The sequence below is a fragment of the Caenorhabditis remanei genome, chromosome V (genome assembly GCF_010183535.1).
Source record: "Caenorhabditis remanei strain PX506 chromosome V, whole genome shotgun sequence".
Lineage (NCBI taxonomy): Eukaryota > Metazoa > Nematoda > Chromadorea > Rhabditida > Rhabditidae > Caenorhabditis > Caenorhabditis remanei.
In genome coordinates, this window is record NC_071332.1 from 6,228,009 (window position 1) to 6,250,487 (window position 22,479).

The 22,479-nt window shown below is 39.7% G+C and overlaps 5 protein-coding genes across 5 annotated transcripts; 2 read left to right on the plus strand and 3 right to left on the minus strand.

Annotated features, from left to right (window-relative positions):
- Window positions 1-1,781: 1,781 nt before the first annotated feature.
- Window positions 1,782-14,666, plus strand: GCK72_017674 (uncharacterized protein; the record flags this gene model as incomplete). The annotated part of the gene is made up of 22 exons (XM_053732198.1): window positions 1,782-1,891; window positions 1,961-2,105; window positions 2,303-2,368; window positions 2,417-2,551; window positions 4,934-5,625; window positions 5,673-5,778; window positions 5,922-6,386; window positions 6,432-6,645; window positions 7,100-7,340; window positions 7,725-7,984; window positions 8,033-8,681; window positions 9,076-9,317; window positions 9,365-9,490; window positions 10,118-10,343; window positions 10,393-10,486; window positions 10,533-10,643; window positions 10,764-10,864; window positions 11,079-12,402; window positions 12,450-13,014; window positions 13,058-13,763; window positions 13,808-14,060; window positions 14,106-14,666. 22 exons carry the CDS (start codon window positions 1,782-1,784, stop codon window positions 14,664-14,666), a joined length of 7,392 nt encoding a protein of 2,463 aa, XP_053581111.1.
- A 303-nt stretch (window positions 14,667-14,969) lies between these two features.
- On the plus strand, window positions 14,970-15,566 carry GCK72_017675 (uncharacterized protein; the record flags this gene model as incomplete). The annotated part of the gene is made up of 2 exons (XM_003112651.2): window positions 14,970-15,012; window positions 15,262-15,566. 2 exons carry the CDS (start codon window positions 14,970-14,972, stop codon window positions 15,564-15,566), a joined length of 348 nt encoding a protein of 115 aa, XP_003112699.2.
- A 244-nt stretch (window positions 15,567-15,810) lies between these two features.
- Window positions 15,811-16,710, minus strand: GCK72_017676 (uncharacterized protein; the record flags this gene model as incomplete). The annotated part of the gene is made up of 4 exons (XM_003112592.2): window positions 15,811-16,121; window positions 16,164-16,286; window positions 16,332-16,369; window positions 16,664-16,710. The coding sequence occupies 4 exons, from the start codon at window positions 16,708-16,710 to the stop codon at window positions 15,811-15,813; spliced, it is 519 nt and encodes a 172-aa protein (XP_003112640.2).
- Window positions 16,711-16,875: 165 nt separating this feature from the next.
- GCK72_017677 (uncharacterized protein) lies at window positions 16,876-17,333 on the minus strand (the record flags this gene model as incomplete). Its single annotated transcript, XM_053732199.1, has 3 exons — window positions 16,876-16,962; window positions 17,006-17,160; window positions 17,207-17,333. 3 exons carry the CDS (start codon window positions 17,331-17,333, stop codon window positions 16,876-16,878), a joined length of 369 nt encoding a protein of 122 aa, XP_053581112.1.
- Window positions 17,334-18,319: 986 nt separating this feature from the next.
- GCK72_017678 (uncharacterized protein) lies at window positions 18,320-21,223 on the minus strand (the record flags this gene model as incomplete). The annotated part of the gene is made up of 10 exons (XM_003112582.2): window positions 18,320-18,450; window positions 18,495-18,650; window positions 18,696-18,954; window positions 19,002-19,189; window positions 19,234-19,916; window positions 19,966-20,359; window positions 20,406-20,703; window positions 20,754-20,876; window positions 20,929-21,051; window positions 21,104-21,223. 10 exons carry the CDS (start codon window positions 21,221-21,223, stop codon window positions 18,320-18,322), a joined length of 2,475 nt encoding a protein of 824 aa, XP_003112630.2.
- Between the last annotated feature and the right edge of the window lie 1,256 nt (window positions 21,224-22,479).

Here is a 22,479-nt window from a genome sequence, read left to right on the forward strand (position 1 = left end):
CTTAATTGACCGAGAGAAACAATATGGCAGAGACAGGAAGGACGAAGAAAATCGGTTTATGACCACACGGCGGACACATGGCTCCATGAGATTGGCTCCTGGAAAGGATTAGCAATTGAGACTATTAGAAAATAAGTGACTGTTTCGAAATGTGGAGGGAGAGGGAGAGAAAACAATTAAAAACGGATAATTGGGGTTGAAGGATGATGAGAAGAATCGGGTAATCAAATACAATACGAGAATGAGAAATAAGGTTTGAGAAATTGATAATTAAATTGTCACTGCTGCAAAAAATGTTTTCATGTTTACTGAATTCTTGGAAACTTGTATGTTTTTCCGGAGCAGTTTTACAAAAAAACTTCTGGAGTTCAAATTTATTATAACGAAAGCAGAACAACAAGACACTGCGAGATAGAGAAAAAACAGAGAAGCTAGAGTATCTGACTTTTCATGTCTTCTCTTATCTGGTACCTGATTTTGAAGGTTCGTAGCTCAAAAGAAGCAGTGTTATCGAAAAATTGTCAACTACAAAAATGTTATAAAACAAAAATTGAAACAATGGAAAAATTTGGGAGTGCTGAAGTGTTTGACTTCTCTGTGTTCCATCCTTCTCTCAGGTATCTAACTTTGAGGGTTCGTATCTCAAAAACTAGAGAAGATTTCAAAAAGTTGTCAACTACCGAACTGTAAAGCTAGTTCTGATTAATTAATTCACAAAAAACTGGAAGGATTGAATTGTTCCAGATATCACAAGAAGCTCTCAAAGTTGATGACTCTCCAAGATCTTTTTACCCAATTTTAGACAAAATCAGGAAAACTGTATATTGGAGTAGCCCGAAATCATTTAGAACTTCTCCAGATTATTTTGACCACTCAAAAAATCTATTTTCAGAATCCCAACCAAACATTTCTTTCTTCGGAAAAAAACTATATCCTAATTGAAAAAATGGTCGCGAACAACAACGAATCCCTTCCCTGAAAACAAAAATCCAAGAAACTTGGAGACCTCCATTCCTCCATCCCAGAAACCAATATTTAATCCCACACCCTTTCCCTCCATAATACCTGATTATTCTCCCTTTCACTACCACACCCCGCCGGGGACTCTCTTCCATTTCCGGCTCACTATCAATGCGCGAACATTATGCGACACGAGAGAGCCAACGACATAAATTAGCTGATACAACCTCCCTTTTCTCTTTTCACCTCATGTCCATTGGCAGCTGGTCAGTTCGTCTTCAAACGAGACGCAGAGGCCGGGTGCCACCCAGTTGGCCACGCCCACCTTATTCGGACACCGCAGTTCTTTCTCTCTTCCATCCCTCCATCTTCTTTCAACCCAACTCTTCATTCAACTGGCTTTTCAATGTCATGAAATGAATGATTGTATAATTATGTTTATTCTAGTTTTTTACTTATCACTATTGATAGGAGATTCTAGTGAATCTCTACTGCCTGACAACGACAAATATTATTCCTCTAACTCTATAAATGTCGTCTGTAAGCCATGTGCAGTACCATCAAGTAGCTCTGTAATTTGGCTACCTGCATCCCGTCCTCCATGTCTACATCCAGGTCAACCTGTTATTCATTGGCCGGATTCTATTTCTGATTCCTCTGTGGTATGCCCCATTCCTGGACCACCAGATTCCATTCAATCATCCCAACTATCACTACTAGATGATGGTTTACTTTTGGTCAAAGAACGAGTCTGCTTCTTCGATGGGCCCATTGATTTTCATTATGATTATATATGTGATGGAAAGCTATACCGGACAAAAATGAGAATTGGACATTCGATTTCGCGAAAAAATCTGGAGACAAGGAGATCCAAAAGATGGGCGAGAAGAAGGAATCCTGATTCAAATGCGGTGCATTTTCAGCAAGAAAAGTGAGTTTTTTTTTCCATTATTGAAAAGTAAAAAAAAACTGGATTTCTGAAACGTATTGTTTGTTTCAGATACGTAAAAGAACTGCCTGAAGACACCCCAATTGAAACAATAATCGCATCTGTAAAAGCTTCTCATGCCTCTTCCCAACCTCTCTACTACTCAATGGTAGCTCCACAAGATTCCAGATCTCAAAATTTGTTCACATTGGATACGGTAATTTTTTATTTAGTTTTTGATACTTCCACTTTAAAAATAGACGCACTCAACTATACTTTTATACTAACAAACCCCAAAAAAGTGCCTGAAGGAAGGAGAACTTGAACACAAACGCAATTATCTATGAATGCTTTCTAGTAGTTTAGCTCCTTCTAGGCAAAGGGACGCCTGAAAAATAATGCAATTCTTTGCAGATGAGTGGAGAGATTCGACTGGCGAAGAGCATGGATCGAGAGGTTCTTGATAAACATATTCTCAAGGTATCTGGCGCGGAAATTCTAGAATCTTCTAAATTTTCTTTATTAAAGGTGACAGCTTACGAGAGAGTCGATCCAACTATATCTGCAAGCACTACAGTTGTTGTACACGTATTGGATGTACAGGACAATAGTCCGATATTCGAAAAGGATTCTTATTTCGGAGAAATCCGTGAAGATGCTCCGGTGAGTCTATTCAATTTCACTCCTCTTTATTCACACTCTGCGTCTCTCAAGTTCTCACACTACCTCTTCATTTTCCTAATTCAAACGAGGAGCTCTCTCTTCGGGTCGACTGGTCGCTTCCATTCAAAACAACAGCTTGTAATTAGCGAGTGCTTCTACATTAGAGAGTATTGAATCGCGGGAGACGCAGACAATATGCGCGAGAGGATTCACCTGTCAAATGTGTGAATATAATGTGGATACAATACAGTTTGAAAAGTGTCACTGTATATTGGATTAGCTAAGAAGGGAGTTGGGGGGAAAAGTGAGAATAAAAGGAAAATAGGAACGGATTGAATGGAAAAATAAGAATAAGAAAATGGAGAAAATAAGAAGATTTTAGATGAAAAGAAATGGCAAAGAATGGAAAGCGAGGGGATCTAGAATTTAGGAACATGAGGTCGTTTGGGCGAGACTTACAGTATTCTTGCCCAAACTTTATCAGTTCAAGCTGATTTGCCCAGAGCTTGCTCACTTTTTCCCGTTTTTCCCTGATTCATGATGATTTCCAAACTATGAGATTCACTGGAAGTTTCTTGTCTAATTCGACCTGAAACATATTTTTAGTTTGATTGAATCTTGCCCATTTCCAAACTCAAATTTATCTTTCTCACAATTCATCGCAATCTTGCCTAATGCTTGCCCAGTTTTCGTCCACGCCTTGCCCAAATTCTTCCCTACATTTTTGAATTCCATTCTTCTTCCCAGCTCCTTGATATTCTGAAACTGCCATATTTTGACGTCTCGATTTCCATATACTAATTTCTTTTTTTTGGTGGCGCTGCACCACCAAGTGTCACTCCGAATTACTTCGCTTTTTGGTATAAATTTCCATTTCTTTATTTCACCGGCTCCCCCAGTCCACTCTAATTTCCCTCGAGACACCCAACTCGTAGTACTCCAATTTTTGAGTGAGTAGTGGTCACTCAACGGAAAAAACGGCTTCACGAAAAAAAAAGAAAGTAGTCTATAAATCATGAAAATCTTTTTGTCACATCTTGACCAACTCCCTCTCAAGGAGCACGCAACACTGTTCCAGTCTTGTAGATGAAAGGTGTCTAACTCTCTCGAGTTGCAACGCTTTCTTGTCTCCGAAATGACCATCTGTCATCAGCCGACGGCTTCTTCCACCGAGAGCCATTGCCAGGCGAATTATTAGAGTCCGAAAATGGATGTTTGCCGTTGTCGTCGTGCCCCGTCAGGAAGAAGGGACATGAACACCGTGTATGCATGGGTACGGGGATAGAGTGTGGAGAAAGGAGAGACGCAGAGAATACACGGGAGTCCGGAGACGGATGAGTCAGTGAAATTGCAAAAGGGAAGAAGATGAATTAAAAGGAGAGGGAGAAAAGGTTTCATTAATGATTGAGGACTTTTGTGAAGGTGGAAAATTCAAGTTTGCGCACATTTGCGTTTATTTTGTAGATCAAACCAAGATCTTCATTTTTGTAGTTGACAACTTTTTGATATCTCTTATAGTTTTTGAGATATGTGCCTTCAAAGACAAGAAGCTGAACCGGTGAGGAGAGAGTGCAGAGAATTCAGACACTCTCGCTTCTCTGCACTCTCTCCCTCTCTCCCCTCTACAGTAAGATCGCCCAATTTTGAAGGCGAGAATCTCAGAGGCGAGTAGAGCTATCAAAAAGTTGTTAACTACAAAAATGAAGATCTAGAATAGTGTAACAAAATCAATTAAAATTTATGAAACCTGAAAAAAATACATCCTCATAATAAGCTCTCAAAGTTTGGTATCTTTCAGTAAAATGGAAAACACAGAATTCAAGTTCTTTTACTGATTGTGAGTTTGTTATATTCTGGAAATTTTCATTGGTTTGTTTATGTTTCCTTGCCATTACACCTATGCCATGAACCCATCTCCCGGTTGCCCTTTTCTTTCTCATCTCAAACATTTGTTTCTCCTCCAAAGAAAATTCGTAATGTCAAAACATCATCTCAGAAAAACCCAAAAACCTTCTCATCATTTCCGGAAAACCCGAAAAGAAATTTCATCATTGCCTTATTCCTCCCCGCCAATACTAAACATATCGCCTTCTCACACCCAATAATGAGATGAGTCGTGTCGTTTCCTTTCGAATCGTAAAGCGACCGCCGTCGCCACCATTCTCTTGCTCGGGACGGGGAGTCCCCTAGTTGCTGCGAATATATAATTAAAGGGATGGGAAAAAGAGAAGAAAGTGAGCATCATGTGTAGTACATGAAGAAAAAGGACACAAATCTCTTGGAGTAACTAATACCACTTGAGATAATATAAGGAGATTGTATACACCAGTCATCTCCAGATTTATTGAATGAAAATTATTATGATTGGTTCAATTCTTCCAGATTGGTACCACTGTTCTCTCAGTCTTCGCTCGAGACTTGGATTCTGGAGAGAATGGAGAAGTCGAGTACTCACTTGGAGAAGGGAATGGAAAGAATCTTCTGGCTATCAACTCTAAAAGTGGAGTCATTCAAACAGCAGCCCCGTTGGATCGAGAATCTCTTTCTCTTATTCGATTAGATGTGATTGCAAGTGACAAAGGAACTCCGAAACGGGATTCCAAAGCTCTCGTTGAGATTACTGTAGTTGATGTGAATGATAATGCACCGGTGTTTGCTTCTGACTCATACAATGTTACGATCATGGAGAATATCACTCTTCCTGCAGTGATTGCAACTGTCAAAGCTACAGATGAAGACTTTGGAACCAATGGAAAAGTGCATTACTCAATGGCGTCATCAGCTGGAATTGGAGGTCTTACCATTGATTATTCATCAGGAGAAGTAACTCTCCGGGAGAGAATCGATGCGAAAAACTCACCGATAACCGTAGTAATCCGTGCCAAAGATGGTGCACAACCTGCACTATCAAGTACTGTCCCACTTACAATTAACGTTATTGATATAAATGATCATGCTCCGACACTAATCGCCGCGCAGAAAATGATAACATTGGAGGAGAATGTTGCGATTGGGGAAGAGGTTGGAAGAGTTTATGCGATTGATGAGGACTCGGGACCGAATGGAATTATTAGGTATAGTATCTAGAAGGAATATTAAATCTAAATCCAGATATTTCCAGATATGCTATGGAAGGATCCGAGGACTTCATTATTGACGAAGATAGTGGTGTCATCAAGACAACAAAACTTCTGGATCGTGAAACAACTAGTAGATACTCTTTGAAGGTTTGTGAATTCACAAAAAAAATAAAAAATCAAGCCACCTAGGGGACTCGAACCCCTGACCTTAAGATTAAAAGTCTCACGCTCTACCAACTGAGCTAAGGAGGCCCCGGAACAGTGCTGTCTCCTATACCTAGTTTTTGCAGGTGACCGCAAGAGACATGGGGACACCCCCGTTGAATACAACGACCACTATGACAGTGGTATTGAAGGACATCAATGACAACGCACCGATATTTGACAAGAAAGAGTATAATGTAACGATTTCTGAAGAGATGCCACGTGGAAGTCAGATAATCACATTGAAAGCAATTGATAATGATGAAGATCAGAAGATCAGTTACCGTATCGAAGAAGCAGATCGAGATGTGTTCAGTATTCTGGATATTGGGGATCAGGGAGCGATATTGAGTGTTTCTGGAGAGCTGAGTCGTCAAGATCATAAGATTCGAGTGGAGATATCAGCTACAGATCAAGGAGGTCTGCAGGGACGAACTGTTGTGAATGTATTCATTGATGATGTGAACTCTGCACCGTATTTCAATGATCACCCATTTTCTGTGAAGATTCCAGAACATTCTCCAATCGGGTATCCAGTTATTTCATTGAAGGTAAGCACAACTTCATAATTTGAAAATCTAAAATCCAATTTCCAGGCTGAAGACCACGATCGTGGAGACAATGCTCGTTTGATCTACTCTATCGACTCCAACCAATTCTTCCGCATCGATTCCTCTTCTGGAGACATATCGGTGGCTTCTGACTTGGATCGTGAGGATCGTGCAACATTCTCAGTCATCGTGACAGCTTCCGACCATGCGACTCCACCGCTTAACACATCAACACAAATCGAAGTGATTCTGGATGACAGTGAGTTGGCATCTCTTCTTAATATCTCAAACGGCGGATCTCTCTTACTTTTTGACATATTCAAATAAGGCGTTGTTTCTCTTCACACGCGCACATATTTTGTCATCTCAAAGCAGAACAACGACGCCTGACAAATGGCCAGATGTGTTACAGGCAAGAGAGTACTAGAAGATATAGAAGAAGGAGAGAGACGCAGGGAGTGTCAGACAAAACACGATTATTTACGGAAATTAGGGTTCAGTCGGTATTGTGTGAGAAAAGGGGGAGAGAAAGACAGAAGGAGCAGGAAGTAGCGAATGACAGAAATAGAAACAGAAACAATGTGACTTGTTATTCAAATTAAAGAGGGAATTAATTTCGAAAAGTTTTGTGTTGGAAACACGCTCTATCGCATTGTCGATGGCGCGTCGGCGCCATTTAAAAAAAATCTCAGTTCAAACTTTTTGTTTTTCAGTAAACGACAATGCTCCACAATTCACGTCTTCAAGTTATGCGGCCACGATTTCAGAGGATATTCCTGTGGGAACCTCATTCCTTCAGGTCTCCGCCATCGACGCCGATATCGGCCCCAACGGAATCGTCGACTACTTCCTTAACGAATCCTCCTCATCCCCGGCTATCCAACTTTTTCGACTCGACCGCACATCGGGAACTCTTCGTGTCAGCTCCAAACTCGATAGAGAGCAGTTTGCAGTGTAAGTGTTTCTTCTTATGCGAATCTGGGATTAATGTGACGAAGAAGAGGGCTAACACCTGCCCGGATTGCTCAATGAGCCCTCATTTGACCGGGTGTCACTGTTTTCTATGGGGTGGAAGGGGCATGTTTTTTTGTCAAGTGGGAACAGATTGCATGAGAGAAGAGGGAGGGCATGCATTATAATTTGTGGGATACATAAGAGATTTATGGAAGAATTTGGGGGATTGTTTTTATGGACTAGGGCAAGGGAATGAGAACTTAGATTTTAAACGAAGATTTAGAAGATTCAGAACTTTCATGATGTCAGTTTCCGACCTACACAATACAATTCTGAAGCAACAAACTCTCATACAGACCACTCCACGAATATGATAATTTTCAGAATCGTCCTCCCAATCTACGCCCGAGATCGTGGCACTCCATCTCTATCTGCTTCATCCGAAATCACACTGACCCTCTCCGATGTGAATGACAATGCTCCATCATTTGAACAACTCTCGTATGATCTCTATATTGCTGAAAATGCTCCGGTTGGCTCGACAGTCGGAACTATTGTTGCAAGGGATGCAGATGAAGGAGAGAACTCGGATATTTCATTCAGAATCTTTGGAGGGGCAGATGCGAAACTTTTTGATATTGAAGGTAAGCTCTCGATCTTCTGAAAATTAAAATCCTTGGAGTTTTTTTTAGAAGATGCTGAACAAAACGGAGTTGTTAGAATCTTGACACGAGCAGAGTTCGACTATGAAGCAAAAGCCAACAAATTCTTCTTCGAGTTACAAGCAAGTAGCGGTCAACTTTCCTCAACGGTCCCTGTCAGAATCCACGTTTCGGATGTGAATGACAACAAACCAGTTCTCAAGGACTTTGTGATTCTGATGAACCGATTTGACAATGTTCCAATGGCACGTCAAATCGGCTTCATCCCTGCTTTTGACCCAGATCAGAATGCTACTTTGGAATACTTTTTGGAGGAGAATGATCTGATTGAAGCAGAGAAATACACCGGAAAGATACTAGTAAAGCAAGAATGGAAACGTAACATGGATGTTTCTTTCAAGACTTGTGTATCTGACGGAGCCAACACGGAATGTGCCACGTGTAGATTTATTCACGTGCTGGTAGAACCTGATTGGCTAGCTGAAAGTTTCACATTGAGTCTCGCCCGGATGACCGTTGATGACTTCTGGGACCCCATGGTCTTCCAAAGATTCCGAGATGCAATGTCTACTCTAAGCAATTGGAAGCCTTCGGATATCCACATCATCGGTGTCAAACAACATCTTGATGACGTCATCTACGTCAATCTTGCCATCACGGACCACGGAAGAGTCGTACGGTAAGGGGGAAACAATAACCACTCAAAAAAGAGAGAAGCCGCCTTTAGATCTCAAGAGGCTTTCCGGATTTTAGTATGTAGTACTGGTAGTCAAGTGTTGTGTTACGGGGTGGAAATGAGTTCGGGGATTTGGAAGGATGCGTATGCAATTAGATGCGCTTCACAATAATTTGATTTGTTTTGACAAACAATGAAATGGCTCCTTTCCCCCTCCTAGCCTCTTGAAAACGACATGTAATTCAATATGATTTTAATGGAGCAACAATGTGTTGCTAATGTGAGGAGAGAAGGAAACTTCCAATAAGAGATTTCAAAAATGTGTAAAGCCATCTAGGGGATCCTTAATGCTGAGCTAAGAAATAATCTGTCCAAATCAGTTATCTTATTGTTTCAGGGGCTGGAGAGCAATCGAATTGGTCAAAGAATCCATCAAAAAGCTGGAGAAAATGACTTTGCTACAAGTAGAAGTTATCAGAGATGAGTCATGTGCCAACGAGCCCTGTTCACACATGGCAAAGTGCAGACAGACTCAGAAGTTTGTCGGAGAGATGAAGGCTCATGAGACTGATAATTTCATTGCTCGAACCTTGAACACAGTGAACACATTTGTTTGCGAATGTCCTTCTGGATTTACAAGTAAGAATCCTAGTTTTCATCCCAATAAATTATGATTGTTTTTTCAGATTCCGATGCTCGTGGAGAATGTGACACCCGTCTCGACGAATGTTATCGTGGTCGTTGCTCGAATAACTCGACTTGTGTCTCCTATGAAAACACGTATCGTTGCGAGTGTACAGCCGGCTGGATAGGTACGTAATTCGGCTAATTGACTAAGACTGACTGAGAGGGAACAACGCTCGTAAAATTGAATGTGGTTGGCTGGAGAGCCCCTTTTGCACAATAAAATGGTACTTATGAGGTTGAAATTTGCATTAGCAAATTGGCTCAGAAAATGAGGGCTATTGAGAGAAGATGGTGGGTGAAAAAGTGAAATGGATTGCGTTTGAGATTGGAAAATGGAAAGGGGTTCTAGGGAAAACTTGTCGTTCCAATATTTTTCAGTAATATTTTGTAACTTTTCGTCGCTTCTACGTCTTCCTGTCACTTTCCACTAGAATCGTACAGTTGAGAGGGCTCCTCACTCCTCACAACTGAAAACTAATATACGTGGCGTGATTGAAAGTTCTATTCCACTCTTCTCCATCCTCTTCGTCATGAAATTGTTTCCCTCCACTTCGTGCTTTGTGAAAGCAATTTGCGTGTCACTTCAACCTCCGGTGCTCTTCGTCGTTTTGTTTCAACTGCACCGGAAGTACCCCATCTAGAGTCTGTGACTCCCCTTTCCGTTATTTTCATGTCAAAAGTTTCGGATTTGAAAAGGGAGTCTGAAATGTTGTAAAAATAGAAATGAGGGATCAAATGAAATTACTTTATAGGTCGCCACTGCGAAATCTCAGTTCATGCTCTAACCTGCGTACCCGGATACTGTATGTCAGATTCTCTTTGTGAACTGGAAGGCAACCAAATGAAATGTCGACACTGCAAGTATCAAGGAGAGGATACAGATGACAGATGTCATCTCAGAAGTGTATCTTTTGAGGGAGAAGGTCTTCTCAACGTGAATCTAGACTTGCCACGTACCCAATGGACCATGAAGTTTAGGTAAGAGAACTCAAAAAACTTCTTCTTTTCACTTCTTTTTTTTTTGTAGAATTTCCACAATTGCACACGACGGTGTTTTGGTATTCACAGGAGACAAAAGAAGCGACTTTGTGGAAGTTTCTATTATGGATCGAGTTCTCAAGGTTTGTCGGAGGAAAAGGGATTTTCGATTTGAAGCAATTTTTTCAGGTTCAATTCTCGTTGGGAGGAGAAAAAGTTGATGCGAAGATGGAGAATGATGTGGAGAATCGAGTGAACGATGGGGAATGGCATACTGTAACAGTGGAGTACTCGAATAAGGTACTGTAGTTTTTATTTAAAAATTACCAGAAACGGGTTGACCAGGTTTTTCTTGAAATTAGTTCTAAAACTTTCTTACAAATCCCCATCAGTTTGTTCAAACCTGTTCCTCTTTTCCAGCAAATAACAATGTCTATGGACGAGTGCGAAACTTATCCATCACTCCTCCTCAACTCATCTCCAAATTGTGCAGTTCGTGCCAAGCTGAACCTCGAGAAAAAGTACGTTTTCATTAGTAATAATTCATAATTGAAGACCTTCCCGACACATGGAAATTATAATAATTCCTTGCAGAATATAATTCAATTTACAAAGTGAACATGACTTCGTGTGCACGAACCGATTGAATTATTCATTTGATTAGAGAGGAGGGTCTTTGTCATGTTCCAAAGAGATCTTCAATTATTATTTCTTCTCTTATTTGTTTGTTTCCAGATGCGAAGACCCAACTGTTCCCTGCTACCGATATCTTGACGTCTCCAATGGTTTGTTCCTGGGAGGAAGACCCGGGACATCGAAGCAAATCGAGAAGGCGTTCTCCGGATGTATCTCTGATTTATCGGTTGACAAAGAAGACGTCGATTTCTCAACAATCAAAGAAATGCACAAAGTTGGACATGTTCATGAAGGATGTCGGCCACGTAGAGATTTCTGTTCGACTTCTGAAGGCCAGTGTCCTGCCACAACGAAATGTATCAATCGATGGGGAGGAAGAATCTGTAGTTGTCCACAGGCACTTCACTCAACGGGAGTGTGTCAGAGTACTTCTGGAACTCAAGATCTACGTGGACATTCTTTGTTCGAAGAAGAGTCATTCGTTCTCTATCAACCTGCTCAGGTGTCTGTTCCATTTGAAATCTCCTTTGAATTCCGATCATCTCGTGCTGATATGCAAGTGTTTGCACTAGAGTTCACACAGAGAAGTGTTCATTACAATTTGGAAATCGACGATGGAACACTGAAGTATAACATTGGAGACTCTTCAATCGAATTGCCGTCTCCAGAAGTTTCCTCAAAGCATTGGATGAATGTTGTCATTAAATTTGAAGCTGATTCCGTGGCAACAAGTATCAATGGAATCTACTCAGCAGAAGCTAAAGCCTCTATTTCTGATATGAATCTAGAGAGTTTATACTTTGGAATCGCTCCAGGAACCGGCCACCCATCTCGATTCGAAGGATGTATTCGAAATGTTTTGGTTGACGGACGAACCATTTCCGTGAAGAAAAAGGGAAAGACTCGTGCAGGATGTGTCGTACCGAACCGTTGCTCAGTTGACTCGATCTGTCCATCTGAAAGTACTTGCCATCGAGCATGGAACAAACACAAGTGCAAATGCCACAAAAGTTTCGTCGGCGACACGTGTCTTCCGGTGTGTTCCGTGGCAAATGTCTGCTCTTCTGGAACTTGTGTTGCTTCAAACACAACAACAGGATACGAATGTATCTGCCCCGCAGGCAAATCTGGAAAGAATTGCCAACTGGAAGCACCGAAGCAGATCTGTCCTTCTGGATGGTGGGGTACTTTCCCTAGATGTAGAAGATGTGCTTGCTCACAAACAAAGGGTTATGAGAGTCAATGTGACAAAAAGACCGGTGCATGTATGTGCAAAAAGAGTCATTTCTCGACAATCAATGGGTGTGTCAAGTGTGAATGTGGATTTGGTGCTGAAAGTACAGAATGTTCAGCTGACGGATACTGTAAATGTAATGGAGATGCAGTTGGGAGGAGGTGTGATAGATGCTCTAGATTTGATCATGTAAGTTACTGTCCCAAGAGTTAAGAAATTAATTCATATCTTTTCAGCAACTCGACTCGAAAACCCTCAAATGTAGACCAGTAACCGGAAAGTGTCCATCTGAAATCGAATACAGTATCCAGTGGCCTACAAGTCAGAAAGGATCAATTGTCAGACAATCTTGTCCAACTGGTGAAAGTGGTCTTGCAACACGGAAATGTCTTGAAACTGGTAGATGGTCAGATGTGAACGCCTGGAATTGTACACGTCCGGAATATTCGATAATGGTGAACAAATTTGATATTCTGGAGCCAGCTAAGCTTCTGGCAATGGTGGCGAACGCTACGAATACAGAGTCATCGATTCGTGGAAGGAATCAACAAATAGCGGCGGAAGCATTGAGTCGACTAGTAGATCATGAGCAAAGTATGCCTCTGAAGGGGAGAGCTCACATCAAGGATATGAAATTTACGGAGAAACTGATTGAATCATTAGGAAAAGTTATGAGTGAACAACCAGCAGATGAGTATTCAACAATGATTGCAAAGCTTTGGAGTTATGCGGAGACGGTGGCTGAAACTCATGAGAGTGTGAATTTCTTGTCACCATTCATCGTGGCAAATGATCATATTGGTAAGTAGAGTTTGATCTTTTTAAATTAATATTTCTGCTTCAGTATTTGCATCCGACAAACTAGATTTCGGAAATATCCTTCCCAAGTTCAACAACTTTGTGGATCTCCGTCCATCTGGCTTCCCGAGAGTTCGTGCCATTGTAACTGGAGCCACTCAAGTTGTCTACTCAATTGTTCCCTATCCAAGATGTAATCGATGTGAAAATCCAATGATTGCTGTAGTTGCCAACACTTCTGACCCGATTATTGTGGAGTTCGAAATCGAAGAAGACGACGGTTGGAAGTATCCAGAATGCGTTCGTTTTGATGAGAAATCGGGAGCGTGGACTATACGGGGGGCCACGTTGATCGGGTTGAACTTGACTCATGCTGCTTGTGAATTCAATCAAGTTGGAGTTTTCACAATGTTTGTAAACGATCAGTCTAGTTCTATAGTCCGAGTCGCCCAGATGGATGATATGACATCTCCAGCTATTGCCGGAGTGGCTCTATTCCTCTGCTTCCTCTCGGTTCTCCTCACTCTCTCAAGGAAAAGTCTGAAAACTCATTCAGTCAGAATCGGATTCATCTTATTCTTTGCCATCAACGTTTTGAATCTCTTCTTCGTACACAAAACTGCCATTAACCAGGCATACTGTCCAGTGAGGAACGCAATGCTCTCTTTCACTTCATCTGCTCCATTCGCTTGGCTCTTCCTGTACGGACTTTACATATACAGAATGCTTGCAAATGGGTCTGCTTCTCCGAGGTAAGATTCAGAACAGAAGGAATTTAATTATAAGTTTATTCCAGCGTAACAACATCTCTGCTCGTCGGAATTGTCTTCCCTTGCATCATCTCGTTCACCACATTCTTCTTCACCGATAACTGCTCATTATCACCTCATCTCTGGCTATTCTGGTTCATTATTCTTCCGATTGGTCTCTTCCTTTTGCTATCATTCTATGCAGCTGCGACGTCAGTTCTTGTCAGTCTCCACAAAAAATATGATGTCTTCGTGGCAAAGTATAACGTGAAGAAAGCAGTGTTCCAGCATTTCATATTGGTAAGTTCATCTGCTTCAATATTAATCTCAAAATCTTATTTCCAGACTCTCTTCACCTTGGGAATGACACTATCTGGATTATTCGCCAACCAACTTCCATTGCCTGTTGAAGTTGTGGAAATTTCCCAATCTGTGATCTACCTCATCGCTGCTCTTGTCATTTTCCTCTGGTGTATCTGCGACATAACAACGAAATCCTCTGATTCTAATCCAAATATGTGGCTAGACACCCAGAAATCCGTGATGGCTGAGTCAACAATGGCAGATCCACAATGTGCTTCTCCACTACTCTCCCCTCAACATCATCATGAAGTAGTTACTGACCCTGACTGGATGCCAGATGTGATCCCGAACAACCATCCGTTATCCTCAATCAATGAGCCAGACACCCCACGACGTCATCTGCAACCTCAGAACCGAGAAGTCATCAACATCCTCTCGTCTCCAGATCAAATTCTAAACGAAGGAATCGGTCATGTCTACCGTAACAACATGGGATCCCTCCCACGTCTTCGAAGTGCTCAGGACGAAGCTGATGACGCATATTACACGTATACAGCATCTAGAAGATATAAAAATACAACATCCACGTTTCACAGGGAGTAGAATTAATTGATTTATGTGTATAAATGATCTCCTTATTGATTGCATCTCTCATTTTTCTTTCAATATTTTACTTTTTTCATATCTTGATTTCTAGTTACTACTTCTTTTTGTTCTAGCTTTACGACATCTTGCCCTACATGTTCAATTTTCCGATGATTTTTCTATTAATAAAGACTATTGATTATTTATTCATGGTTTGTGGTCAAGATGAAATCAGGATGAAATTATCTAATCTTTCAATGAAAAATTTTCGGAGAAAGCATATAAGAACGAATTCAGGAGACCTGAATCATTATATTCAAAATGAATCTTTTGCTGACCTCCCTGCTGATTTTGGCTGTTATTTGTGAGTTCTTCTTGGTGAAAGTAGTAAGAAAATTCAGTTTCATTATAGAAAGAAACTCTTGTTCAGGTTTTGTTAAAACTTTACATATCCTCAATAAGTTTTAGATTTTCCAGCTTGTTCTGACTATGAGTCTATATTTTAAATTTTCTAAATTTTAACCCAGTCTGGATTTTAATGACATAATAGTTGTATAATTGTATTTGTTTCAGTAGCAAAGTAGAAATCTGAAACACATTATCTTACTTCCAGTCAACCTTGCCACTTCCCATTCGAGTTCATCTTCTTCCGAATCCAATGAACATCACCATCGTCGTCACCGAAGACCGAAATTTGGTTATCATCCACACGGATATCAAGATAGTAGTCACTCTGGATATCACGGGGATCACTCTTTCAACGGCGGATATCATCAAAATTATCACGGAGGACACGATGTGATTCCCGGAGAATACAACAATGGACATAATGCAGGATATCAGGGAAATCCAACAGGATACAACGCCAATTATCAATCGAATCCTTGGGGGAATAATAGAGGATGGATTCAAGTATAAATAAGTGGAACTAATTAGTTAATTAATTAGTTAGTTATATGATACTTGAATGTTGAATAAAGCTTATCATTGATTCTTGGTTTTCAAAGACATTACTTATTAAGATTTTCCTTCAAAGTCAGGGGGGGGAATTTTTTGAGAAGAAAGTGGATTTTCATTCTATAAATATTGAAGCTCACTCTGCAGAATTTCATGCAGCAACAATTCATTTTAGCATTAATCAAGTAAACAAGATTCGAAAAGATCACCAAGTTCCAGTTCTAGTATGGTCCCGAGATTGAGCCTCATAAACGAATTCTTTCTTTTTCTTCTTCTTTTTTGGATTCTTCTTCTTATCCAAGATCCATTTCACAAGAAACACCAATCCGAGAATCAAGAAACCTAGTATTCCAGCACCAATTAAGTAATGAGTAGTTGTCAGAGTGAATGATTCTGCGGGTTGGGTGGGCTTTGTAGTTGTTGTGGTAGGAAGAGTTGTAGTTTCAGTCGTAGTTGGTTCTGTTGTCGTGATCTCAACTGTCGTCATAGAGATATTAGTTGAAGTACAGTAGTTCACTGAAAATTAAATGATAAAAAATTCTTCAGAAAACAAAGTACCTTGTGGATTATCTCTACAAAACTCTTCTTTTATCTTCTCCGCTTTATTCTCACACTTCTTCGGTTTCGCCTTAGCCTTACAATCTTTGATGATTTTTTCGAAAGCGTTATTGCACTTATCAACTGAAAAATATGAATGAAAATGGGAAATGGGTGGGTAAAACTTACTTTGGTTACTTCGACACTCATCCTCGAAATAGTCTTTTCTGAAAAAAAGTTATTCAAAACATTTCTTTATTTCAAATAATTGCGCAATCGATGGTCTCGGGGTGAATTCATGATGTCATGCCTCGTCTCAGAAGATATGATGATGAGAAAACAGTCTACTGTTCTCCTGTCATTAGTTCTATGCCATGTCTTCAACAACTCATGAACTAAAAAAGATTCAAAATATTATTAACTACAAATATGAACCTCTTTATTTGTTCACTTTAAGCCAATTTATTTTAAAACTATTACTCTACATATTTATGACCAAATAACGCTTTCTGAAAACTTACGGGTTCTTTTGTTTCGAGCGTCCAACCATCCTCTTCACCATTCTCATCCGAAATAAAATAAAAACAGATTCTTCATTTCCATTCTTTTAAACTTCTTGTTACAGTACCTTATTTCAGTACCTTATTTCAGTAGCATCAGAGTGACCGGGGTGAATTATTTATTACTTTGGGGGGAGGGCCCCACAAAAGAAATTAAGAGAAAAGTAAATGAATTAGATAGCCATTCCGTTCTCATTGATAGTCGGCCATAACATCGGTCCCAAATTCTTCACATTCATACAGAAGTTGTCAGAGTGCATCTGGAAAGTATCATTACTACAGTAACCCGACAACCTACAGTACCTTGCAAGTTCCCTCTTTCGCCAACGCATCCACACATCTACAGTACTCATTATTGCACGCTTCCATCGAAACTTTCTTATAAACGTAGCACCAACCATGAGCCAGACAGCACTTTCGATGGTGTTCTGTTAAAAGTAAGTTATAGTTAACGAGGTCTAAAAAGCAGTGTGAAATTCACATGAATCGGTAGAGCGCTCTTACCTAAAATAGCCGGACAATCTAATTTGATTTGAATCTCCATCCAATTCGTTGTGATTGGCTCAATTCCACACATTAGTCGACACATTGTGAATCCGATAAAAGTAGAAAGAATTAATAGAATCCGCATTTTTTCAATGATGTGTTCTATACCTAACTTGCTTGCTTTTATAACTTACTAGTTAAGAAAGAATTAGGTCAATTTATTCTCATCATCATCATCATCTAATAATCAAGCAATTTTAGTGAATTCAAGTGGAAAGAAAATTGCGCAGAAAATATGTTGGAACGGATATTGAATCAAAGAAAAAAGAGAAAGGAAGATTTGATAAGAATACATTCAAAATACTGTGAGTTATCAACTAGATAAATTCAAAGATTCAGATAAAAACTTATGGGAAAGAGTTTTCAGAACAGGATACACTGAAGGAAGATGGATTCATTTCACCAGAAGGCTATTATGTATCTTCGCTATCCAGAAAATTCAAAATTCTTTTCTATCAGAAATTCTCCGATTCAAAGGTTCTGATAGAAGCTCATGGGAAATAGTTGTCACGATGATTCTGAAGTTCAAATGCTTCCAGATTATAGAAATGTCAGGTAACTTCAGCTCGTAATTCTTGTTGAAATTACTTTGTTGAAAATAAATATATCGCATTATAAAATGTTCTGAAAATCTTACTCGACTGCGTTTGTATTTAAATTTAGTTGAATTTCCCTGAAAATTATTATTTCTACACTTGAAAACAGAAAAAAAATGAATAAAACTATAATATTTGTCGAGGCTTTTTAACTAACTTGCGTATTGGAAACTGTCAATTTATTCTCATCATCATCTAAAATCAAGCGTTTTTTGTTAATTCAAGTGGAAAGAGAAATGCACAGAAAATATGTTGGAACGAATGTGAAATCAAAGAAAAAAGAGGATAAAAAGAAGGAAAAGAAAACATGAATATTTGGTAAGAATACATTAGAAATATGAAGAATCACAGGTGATTTTTGGAAGGTGTACTTGATGCGAAACTAAACGGAAAGGAAGCGGATATTAATTACAACAATTTCAAAAGTACAAGTATTTTTTTGACATAATGTTATTCAGAAAAGGCCCACGGAGCTCTACCAATCGGCAAAATCATCCATTTTCTTTTCAGCCGAAGCCAGTTTCATAGCACCAGAAGACTTCTTTCGCTCCATTTGTTCTTTGCGGCGAGCTTCGTTTCTCGCTTGCATTTCAGCCCGACGCGCTTCTGTAAATCAATAATGAGGAAGAAATTGGAAAATCAAGTCAAACCTTTGTCATCTTTCACTACTTTAGTCGGTTGAAGGACTGGTGTTGGTTGTAACACTCCACTCGACATACTGTTATCTCCCCAACCATCATCATCCCATCCCTTGTTTGCAGATGAGGTGTTGGTCGAAGCTGGGATAGGATCGTCGAATCCCCATCCTGGAAAATTAAAATAAGAAAAGGAACATTCCTAAACAAACAAACCAGTGTTCGCAGTAGATGAAGATGAATTCGACATCAGAGAATTCAAAGAGTTCGGTTTAACAGCGGAAGAGGAAGCAGGTGGAGGGGCTGATATTCCAAGAAGTGCATCAATATTATCATCGATTGCTTTCTTAGTCTTATTCTGAGCAGATGCGGAACTTGGAAGATTCAATCGGCCGATCGCTGGCTTTTTCACACCCAAATTGCCAGAAGACGATTTCTTGATTCCTGGAATTGGTGACGATTTGGCAGTGGCGATCTGAAGGTAAAATTATACATTTTAATTCGGAAATGCACTATAATTACCGGTGTATCCCATCCAATCCCCCAATCATCAGTATCATTCGATTTGGGATTAATATCCGCCCAATCATCAACAATCGCATCATTCGAATCTTTTACTGTGAACATGTCTCCACCGTCATTGAGATCTCCCCAACCATCATTTGTTGCTGGTTTTGTGGCGGCCGGTTTGCTGACAGCTGGAGTTTTCTCTGAAGAAAAAACCGATTAAAAGACAATTTTGAAATAAAAATACCTTTTTCAGCGAGAGAATTCGGTGTAACTGGTCTTGATGACGTGGCAGAAGCTGTCGGTGCTCCAGTAGCTGCTCCTGGTTTCACTTCTGGTGGTGGTGTCCCTTTGTAAAACTTTCCAGAGAGCGATTTGAGTGCCCAACTGGCCCATTGTGGTACTTTTTCGTGATCAAGAATTGAACTGGCTCCTGCTTTTACTCCAGCCTCTAATTCAGGGATACACGCCGGATTTTCTGATGCTTTTTCGAGTTTTTCAAGGAACCCACGAATCGCTTTGAACGCTTGATCTCTCACTTGCTTCTCTGGATCACAGGTTAATGGAATTAGAGAAGGAACAATTCTATTCGCTATCTCCACAATCGGATAAAAGTGCTGAGTAGCTGAAAGAGCGAGGACAGAAGCCATTCGAGATGGAGCGAATGGATCTTTGAGTGCTCTCGTGAATGCACTGATTAATATTCCTTGACGTTTTGCAGGTGCCAATAAATGTCCTATTTTTCCCAGGCATATAGTTGTATTAGTTCTAATTCCTCCGTGTTCGTCTCCTCCTTGTAATCGTGCGAGATACTTCATTAATTCCACATTCAAGTTATTGTAATTCAGTTTTTCGGCGAGAGAAACCATCGCTTTCACAGTGCTTTCACGAACGGCAGGGTTGGTGTCCAAGAATCCAGATGTCAAATTTCTGAAATATTTTACTGATTTAAATCCAAATCATTCTGAAAAAAACGTACGCGAAAATCTTATCATTCACTACTTGTTGAGTCAAATGCGGTGCGAATTCATCAATTCGTTCCAGAAGTTTAACTCTTGTCGTTCTATCGGGACTTCCGAACAATTTGCATAAACATGGAACAATAGTTCTCTGATACTCTGCTTCATCAAGAAGGCGGCCCAACTTGAAGAGTGGAATGAGAATGTTCGGTCCAGCATCTCCGTACTCGTAGGTTAGAATCAGTTTTGGCAGAATTTTATACTTCGCTACGTCTTCTGGGAAAATGTCGATATTCTCACGGAGATGCATGAAGAACGACTGCTTTTCGCTTGCTTCTTTTAATTCGAATTCTTCAAGGAAAAGTAGAGTGTCGACGAATTTATTTTTCAGATAGCCTCCGGTCAATCGATATTCTGAAAAAAAATAGATAGAATTTATTATTAAGTGATTAAAAAAAACCTTTAATAATATCAGACACGGTCAACCTCGCCGCCGATGCCGCTCCAATTTTCTTGTACAGTTCATGTATTCGTTGTGGAATTTTTCCAGGAGCTTGTGGCCTTGTAATCGCCTCATTAAATCCATTGAAAACTTCCCAAAGAATAATTGCGAGTTGATTAAGATCTGTTTGAGGAGTTGAGAACCCTGTCACTAAATGCAATCCTCCGATTTTCCAGTCTCCACCGGCAGTGACAAAAACTCCTTTTCTTATATTCTCATGACTCAGTTTCGCCTCGTGCATGAATTTCAATGCATTCTGAAAATCAACTTAATGTGGGAATGTGTCGAAAAGAAAACGTTATTTACCATCAATTGAAACATTCCCCAAGAAACGACGAATTCTTTTTGGCTTTCTGTCAAACCCGCCTCTTTCAAATATAATTCTAAAGGTTTACATTTCTCAGTAACGAGGTAGAAAGTTCCTTCGAGCTGAAAAAAAGAAAGAGTATTATTTTTAAACATATTTGATTCAATTTCTTACTTCAATACTATCTAAATAGGTTATGATGTTGGGATGGCGCATAGTCTTCAATTTCTGTGCTTGTTGTTTCAGTGTCGAACTACGATTGTCCCAGAATATCGTGGCAAGTTCTCCGGGTTCAGCCTGTATTCATCTTTTTCAATAAATGATATTTTTCATGGTACAAAAAACTCACTTTTTTAAAGCTGTTTCCAATAGACACCCGGTCGAAATGGTGTTGTTCTTCGGTGGGAATATCATAGGGAAACTGTGATTTCGGATCCCTCTGAAAGAAGGATGAAAGCACCGACGCCATCCCTGAAAATAATCAATTTTTTAACGCTGAAAACAGACGCGTTTTTGATTGAAAAATCCTTAAAAACCGGTTGAGGTTACGTGGAAATCGAACAAGAACACTGTTTGAAACAGAGGGGGCAAATGGAAGGCTACTGACGCATTGCTAGCTGTGTGTCTGCGTCTCTACACGGTGTAGAACACTTTATAAGATGAGAATGGAGTCGTTTTTGTTTATTTTCCGGTTGGTTTCGGATTTTTTAATGATTTAGATTGGTTTTCTTTATAAATTTTCTGTATTTTGAGAGATTTAGTTGAAGTTTGTGAGGAAAATTTATTTTTAAATTAATTTTTGAAGCAACTACACTTTTTTTAAAAACTTCTTTGTAATGAAAATGTAAGAAACTCGGTGAAAAATTAATATTTTAAGCATGGAACTGAAAAGAAATTTTATTCGATGACCGTACATTTACGTTCGTCGTGAAACCAGTTGAAGAAAATCCCTCATGCGCCTTACAATTATACGGTACTAAACTGATTATTTCGTTTGTTTTTAGTAAAAAAACCGTTTTACTAAATATTTAGCTAAATCATTTATTTTAAAAGAATATTCTTTTTTCTAAAAGTTTCACTACTTTTCCATCGATACATGTTTGATCGTTTGATCATCACAAAGCTTCTGGAATGTCAGTCACAAAAGAGTACACTCTCAAAGGTGCGATAAAGCAAAAAGGAATTCCGTGATGACACGACGATAATGACAACATTCTGGGCTCGCAAATCAAGTTCTGCACGGCCCCGTGTGTAAGTGTTAGTGTGTCTTACACCTGATAACACATTTCTCTGAAAACGCCGGCATTAATCGCCTGAACCAAAATGGCATCTTAGAATTAGGGCAGTCGTCTCGTGTGTGTGTGTGGGTGAGTGATGCAAGAAGACTGACAATTTATCGTTTTCCTGATTTCCTTCTCTCCATAATTTTCTTTTTTCAGTTCATACTTTCTATCAAAAATTTATGGAATTCATTGTCAACACTCATATTAAAAACGACCAATGCGTCAACCAGTCTCGCCGAAAATGTTTATAAACGGGTCACTGTTTATCAATAGACTGCCCAGCCCACATACTCATTCAACCAAGAGACTTGTCGAGATTTATAAGCAAATCGATTAGTTGTTTGGTTTGTTGTCACATGATGTTTGCTGCGAAATTGTTTTCGGTTCATCATTTTCCTCTTTTGAACTCAACTCATCTTGACTACAACATACGATAACACTA